Source organism: Sprattus sprattus (assembly GCF_963457725.1).
Source record: "Sprattus sprattus genome assembly, chromosome: 16".
Classification (NCBI taxonomy): domain Eukaryota; kingdom Metazoa; phylum Chordata; class Actinopteri; order Clupeiformes; family Clupeidae; genus Sprattus; species Sprattus sprattus.
This window is the reverse complement of record NC_137914.1, coordinates 5,498,765-5,506,264: the sequence shown is the minus strand read 5'-3', so window position 1 is coordinate 5,506,264 and position 7,500 is coordinate 5,498,765. Positions and strand designations below refer to the sequence as shown.

Here is a 7,500-nt window from a genome sequence, read left to right as displayed (position 1 = left end):
TGCTACACTGTGTTTCTTTCCTGAGTTAGCCTAGCTTCAGCGGTGCTACACTGTGTTTCTTTTCTGAGTTAGCTTAGCTTCATCGGTGCCCTCCGTGGTTCTTTCCTTTGTTAGTTCAGCTTCATCTGTGATACGCCGTGGTTCTTTCCTGAGTTGTCTCAGCTTCATCTGTGATACGCCGTGGTTCTTTACTGAGGTATCGGTGACACTCCAGTTCCACTGAAGCTGACCATGAGATGGCAGTGCCCTGATTATCAGTGAAGTCAGGAAACAGCATACTTGATGAGGTCCATGTCAGAACTGGTGCAGTCCAGGACGTATGCCAAGAAAGGAAGGACTGAAGAATTGTTACAATCAACAGCAGACGTGCAACACTTTCTTAAACAGCAAAACCTTTTTTTTAAAGGAGGGTGTGTGAGTTTTTGCTATCCAAAGAAAGTTGATAATTGAAGTCCTTTATGTCCTGCATGGAGGCTTGAGCCATTTAGTTGTATTATTATTATTATTATTATTTAGGGGTTATTTGTTTCGCTGTTGAGGCTGAAATATCAGTAACCTTTAACCAGGATAGAAGACTGCCCCTGTAAATGTATGGCTGAGGTAAAATAGTCTTTTTTGGCTTTGGAAGGTTCCTGACGGAGTGAAATGACCCAAAAGTAAGTGTCAGCGATGATAAGAGCTGGTTGAATCGAAGGTGATTCACTGCTTCCTTTCCTATCTCCGTTAGGGAACACTGGGCCGTGCTCTACGAAAGAAAAGGAGATAAAGCGGCAATGTTTAAAGTGGCGCAACATTCGGCCAAGAACATCTTCCGTCGCATACTTGCATGGCCTAGTGTAAGTGCAGGCGCTTTTGCTAAGCACCGCGGTTGTGATTTCTTAATTCATTATTTACGTCTTTACGTCTTTCCTTGATCGTATGACGTTTTCCATTGAGGTCAGGGAAAAGTGGTTAGGAAAAGACATAGGAAGTCATTTATGTTGACTTCTCGACCGAAGCCTATGTATCAGGCACTGGTGCACGAGGAGGATCAGGTGTTTTTAAACACGCATACTAGACTAGACTTGTTTTTTATCGAGTGTCATATTTCGCTCAAAATACAGATACATTTCAGTCTGGGTAGAGTTTTGAGAGTACGATTTGCTCTAGGGAAGTGTGTTCAGTATAAACAAAGTTAACATGACATGTGAGAAGGGTATAATGTTTTGCAAACTGCCAAATTCAAATAAAAATAAAACTTCTTGCAGGTTTCCAACCTGTTGTGTCATTTGTCTAAAATAGGCCACACCATCGGTTTGATCTTAACAGATGCTCTTACGGTCAAGCATTTGCTGTCGGTAGTGTGATGGTCAACCTTGCAGTGGCTTCATAAAATGTTTTCATTTAGCAAGAATGCTGTTGATACTCATCTGTGCCCCAAACACCTTAGAACACAAATGACTAAAGGAAGCGTTTCAATCTGGCTTAAAAAAGACATGCCAGATAAGATTAACACCTCCTGAAAGAAGCCTTGCCAAACGGCTGCAGTACAAGCTCAGCCGTTTTCCCTGTGATATTATATTATGTGCAGCCACAGAAGGCGTTCATTATTCAAACGGAAGGGCTACTGCCAAGATGGATCATTGCAAGCCGCCATGTGGCGCACCCATAGAGGACTGTCCCAAAAACACGAGGGTTGTCTACTACAGGCAGCGTTATTGAGCACAGATCATTTATTTGGATCAGACAATTCAAATGCGTTCTTTTACACAGTCTTTTAGTCAAAGAGAGGTTAAAAAAAACATATATACTGTACGTAGATAGATAGCTGGATAGATAGATTGAGAGATAGATAGATAGATAGATATAAAGATAGATAGATAGATAGATAGATAGATAGATAGATAGATAGATAGATAGATAGATAGATAGATATACTGTATTGTGTACTGCATGTTGCTGAGTATTTTTGTTTCCCACAGTGATTACCTCTTGGTTGAGTATTTGGAGGAAGTTTTGGGCCTTTAGTGGTTAAATGGTTTAAACCACATCTCCATATCTTAGTACATGTTAACATGTTTAACTTTGTGTGTGTGTGTGTGTGTGTGCATGTGTGTGTGTGTGTGTGTGTACCTGTGTGTGTGTGTTTTTTTTGTGTGTGTGTGTGTGTACCTGTGTGTGTGTGTTTGTGTATGTGTGTGTGTGTGTGTGTGTGTGTTTGTGTGTGTGTGTGTGTGTGTGTGTATGGCTCAGGAGGCCTCAGCGCTTTCAGGCAGCACCACGAGAACCTGTGCGAGCACTCGCTGCACCTGCACCAGGAGGGCACGGACGGCGGCGGGGGGGGCGCTGTGGGGCTGTCGGGGGCGCTACCTCACTCCCTGCCTTCCACCCCCGACATCGAGAACGCCCGGCTCACCCCCATCCTGCCCTTCCTCTACCTGGGCAACGAGCAGGACGCTCAGGAACTCGACCAAATGCAGAGGCAGAACATCGGCTACATCCTCAACGTCACCACGCACCTCCCGCTCTACCATTACGACCACGGCCTCTTCAACTACAAGCGCCTGCCGGCCACCGACAGCAACAAGCAAAACCTACGCCAGTACTTTGAGGAGGCCTTTGAGTTCATTGGTATGCACCGGTGGACTCTGTCGCATTTTGACCTTGCGGAGTTAGTCTGAATTAATAGGACGTGGGTCTGCATTATAAGTAACACTGGCCTTGCAGTAACAGGGCAGGTCAGTGTCTTTGTAGCTAATAATTGACTCAGTGCATGTTTTAGTGTGATAGCTCACCAATGATTACTCGTTAGGCTTTGCCACTGAATTGATGGATGTTCATTTCAGACCAGCACTCGGGTGCCTGAATTATAACATGACACAAATGTGTGCTCGTTTTTTTTAAATAATGTTTTTGTGTTGTGTGTGTGTGTGTGTGTGTGTGTGTGTGTGTGTGTGTGTGTGTGTGTGTGTGTGTGTGTGTGTGTGTGTGCAGAGGAAGCTCAGCATGCCGGCCAGGGCGTCCTCATCCACTGCCAGGCAGGTGTGTCCCGCTCTGCCACCATCGTCATCGCCTACCTGATGAAGCACTCCTGGATGACCATGACGGACGCCTACAAGTTCGTGAAGGCCCGCCGGGCCATCATCTCCCCCAACCTCAACTTCATGGGTCAGCTGCTGGAGTTCGAGGAGGACCTGAACAGCGGTGTGACGCCTCGAATCCTCACGCCCAAGCTGGTCGGCGTGGAGACCATGGTGTAAACAATGCAGCGGGGGCAAAAAGCTGCGTGGCGGCCATGTTGTGACTTTTTCTTCGTTTCTTTGCTCTTGTTGCGAGGCGGTTCGCAACGTGTTTTTCTCTTTTTCCTCTACTGTTTCGAAAGAAAAGCCTTTCTCTCTTTTGGAACTTGTTGATGGAGTGCCAAAAAGCTTTGGGTGCTGTCTCTCCGCCTTCCCAAGAGGAAGACAACGAGAGAGAGAGAGAGAGAAAGAGGAAGAGAAAGAGAGAGAAAAAGAGAGAAAGAGAGTGTTTCAAAGGGCTCCTCTTCACGTTTGTTTTATTTTTTGTATCTGCACGCAAGAGTGTCAAGATGGAGGAAAGCAGAAGAGTTGAGTTCACGCCCAAACGGCCCTGCTGTTTAGACCTGGCCCGAGGCCCAGGGGAACACAGGGTGGGAGAGAGACAGGGCCGTTGGAGCGTTGGCCATTGGAGCAGGGGAGACGACGCGTCTCTGTGTCACCACAGATGGAGGGAAGGAAAGGAAAAAAAAAGAAAGATAACGAACAAATGAACATGTTTGATTTCCAAAAAAAAAAAAAAAAAGAAAAGATAACCAAAAAATAAACAGCTTATTCAGTCGGTCCCCCCCCACCACCATGACCACCACTTTGGCCCCCCCGTCCTTATGCAGTGATCGAGGCTGCAGGATGTGTGTATCCATTCTGTTTCTGCAGGGTGTGTGTGTATTCATTCTGCTCCTCCAGGCTGCTGGTGCGGGCTCAGGCCCAAAGGGGGGCTGTGGCGTTTGCCTGTCAGAAAAGATGAAGACTTGTTTGGTGTGTTAGTACTCCCATTCTATTTTTATACAAACGTTTACTGGGGTGACCATGACGAGCTCACTGAGGCTCTCGGTGCAATAATTTCAGAGTGGAATGCTATCAGGGGCCTGGCGCTAATGTGTATATATGGGTGATGATTTAACATTTTCCATCTCGCCAGCGAATGACAGAAATATATAGAGATATAAATATATAATTTGTCTTTTTTTTGTTATTATTGTAATATTCTATATGCCTTTTTGGAAACAAACAGTATATGCCTGCACCAGAGAGACTGGCACGGGTGTATACAAGGAAACCTAATAATCACAAATTATTTTGTGTGTCACTGCTGTTCGTGTACACTTTTATTTTTTGACGACTATAAAAAAAAAACATGAAACCTCTTGAATTTTGCCTGTGTAATTCAGTAATTGCTTGAATTTTTCATATCCACCATCACATTCCATCTCTGACAACCCCTATGTAGTAGTCTTTTAATTTGTCCCTCTAGGGTCACCATACCAATCCGGAAAATTGGATTGTTATATAACACAGAATGCCAGCTTCTATTAAGTAACATTCATAGATACTGAAGTGATCACTAGCCTGTTCTTTAAATTAAATCAACTCCTCTGAGAGTTGTTGCCTCTGGGTTTTACATTTTTGGTTGAATATAAGCAGCTGTAGTCAGTTTAAATCTGGCCTTAATGGTTAAAACCACATCTTCAAAACATATCTGTGCAGTTGATCTGAAGCTGTTAATATATACTATTAACATTATACCCATCCTAATGATGTGTAATGTAAACATTATTATCATCGTCATCATCATCATCATCATCTCCACCTGAAGGCTAACCCATACTCTTTTATGGTGTCATGAACACTTGCTTCTGCTGCTGTGCTATGTCTGCGTGGCTGTGAGTGTTTATGTGTCTCAGTCTAATGTATGACGGCTGTACATGTGAAAATGTGTTTCTCTGTCTGTTCATAGCTGGAATGGTTCGTTTTTTTTTTTTCCTCCTTGACTTTCTGGTGAGTTACTGTCATAATTCTAATCTAAAACAAATGAGAGGGCTCTGACATAACTGCAGACTGAGCTGCTGGCTTCGACCCCAAAAAATTCAGAGGGCCTCGTTTTGAGGTAATATTATGTTTTGGTTGATCAAAAATAAGGTAACCCCCTTTTGCTAATCTCATCTCCCTCTGGCTCGTCGCTTAACTAGCCAAGGTCCTCAGCACACACACACACACACACACACACACACACACACACACACACACACACACACACACACACACACACACGCACACACACACACACACGCGCGCACATAGACACACACACACAGTGTTCGTGCCCCAGCAAATGCCTTAATGTATCCGCCCAGCCAATGCCTTAAAGTCATGTGTATTCGCTCGCACTGAGCAAGGGAGGTATGTGTCACAAAGACACACAAATCGCGCTTCAGTAGATATGCCTTCTTAAAAAAAAAAAAAAGATGTGAATAGTTTTTTTTAAGGAAATGTAAAAAAAAAAAAAAGGCTAAATTTGGTTAGCACAAATCCTGTAGCCCTGCCACGCATGGCATCATCAGTTCCTCTGAAGCTGTGTCTGTAAAAGTGACAACCAGGGTTGCATTTCTCAAAAGCGTTGTTCTGCCACGACCATTGTCTAATGATGGACAGACTACTGCTTTGAACACTCTGTCTCTGCATCTTGTGGTTGCTGCTCAATGAGGCGTTTCAGGAAGTGCACCCCTGAGTGTTTCTGTAACATTTGGTTGTGGTTACTTTTTCAACATTTCCCCCTGCTTTCCAGTATTTCCCCTCCTGAAAATGGCGTAGAAAACTAGCTAAATTGTCACAATAAAGTATTTAGGTACATCAAAGAGCCATGGGATACCTCTCCATGATTGAGAATGCCAACATTACATAAAATCACTACTTTATGGCATAACATCCAGATATGAACTATTCAGATAGAAACCACAACACATTATCTAGTTTTACAGAAGTAGCACTCATCCCACTGAAAAAAAATTAAACAAATGAAACACTGCTACAAACAATTTACAATTTTCAAGGCAGAGCTTGATACAGTATTTAACAGGACACTTTTACCCAAGACAGAACTGAATCTGTTCTGTTGTGTTGCAAAAAGTTAATCTGTCATCTGTATCTTACTTACTATCTGTAAATTTAAGTTAAAACATACCTTACCATAAATGTTTGTATTCAATGTTGAGCATTTATTTTTGAAATACATTTGCACCTCACTATGTATAGCCAGTGATACGAGGGCTTTTGTGAATATCAACGATAACTGAAATACTTCTTAACAGCTGTTGAATGCTGTCAGAAGCATCGCATTCATTCTACCAACTATGCCCTGCTGTTGCGCACAAAATGTTAAAAGGTTTGAACAAGGCTCAGACTTGCTTCTTGTCTCACATTTTACACAGCGAGTGCTGTTACTGCAGTAAGTCATGTTTGTTATGACATGTAACATTACGTAATGTTTCTGCCAGCAGAGGCCAGGCCTCAGAGCCAGCCCATATTCAGGCATGCGCTCCCCTGCTACCATAGAATGCTCTCTTTCAGAGACTCACACACTGACGATGGCTTAGGCCGAAACGCGTCTGGAAATAAACTGGTCTAAATAGCAATGAGAAAAGCTGCAGAGTGCGGTTTTATTCTACTCAAAGTTAACATTCTTTTACGCGCACCCGAAAACACATTTATTTTTTGGAAGTAGAGCGCGTCTATCCCTACTAACCCTTTCAGAGACGCCGCATTCAGGCCACTGAACAGCACGTCTAATGAGGTCCGTGCAGGTCTGGCTATCGTAGTCAAAAGTAGACTGTATGCAGATTGCCGATTACAATGTTATACAGGTGTGTGAAGCCTTCCAATGTAGTGTTTTGAGCTTCGAACTTGTATTTAACCTGAGAGCATAACAGAAACCCATCTGCCTAAACATATCAGCACACTGACCATTTTGTTTGCCAATGTCAACCATTTTAACCAGCTGTAATTCCCTCCACCAAACCCCTCCATATCCTCTTAACCCACGTCCATCCTGAGAGCACAAGGGAAGTTGTGTACGAGGATGTGTGTGTGTGTGTGTGTGTGTGTGTGTGTGTGTTATTTTTATGATCACATCGAGATGCGCTGTTATTTTTGAGATTTGGAGAATATAAGTCTATATTTTTTGTGTTCCAAAGTGTATAAGAGAGTTCTCTGGGATGTGTTGTGTGTATATCTTGTTGGAGTACATGTGTTCTGTATCTAAGACCTTGGTAGTACACTGTTAAATGAACCTTTTTTTTTCTTCTCCTATTTGTCAAACCGCTTCAATACAAGAGGTTTTATGTTGCATATTTGATATCTACACTGTCATTTTTTTGGACACTTTCTTTCTATGCATAAACCCATTACTATTTTTGCACTGACCCAAAGGACAGCGGTATTTATTTTT

General features: G+C 43.1%; 1 protein-coding gene across 3 annotated transcripts in view; it reads left to right on the top strand.

The window, feature by feature from the left end:
* dusp10 (dual specificity phosphatase 10) overlaps positions 1-4,423 on the top strand; it is a 12,204-nt gene extending 7,781 nt beyond the window's left edge. For all 3 annotated transcript variants that reach the window (XM_080854126.1, XM_080854127.1, XM_080854128.1), the window contains exons 3-4: positions 2,233-2,610; positions 2,974-4,423. In XM_080854126.1, the coding sequence (XP_080710252.1) occupies positions 2,233-2,610; positions 2,974-3,239 (644 nt within the window). In that variant the 3' untranslated portion in view covers positions 3,240-4,423. The remainder of the gene's footprint in view (positions 1-2,232; positions 2,611-2,973) is intronic.
* The last annotated feature ends 3,077 nt before the right edge of the window (positions 4,424-7,500 follow it).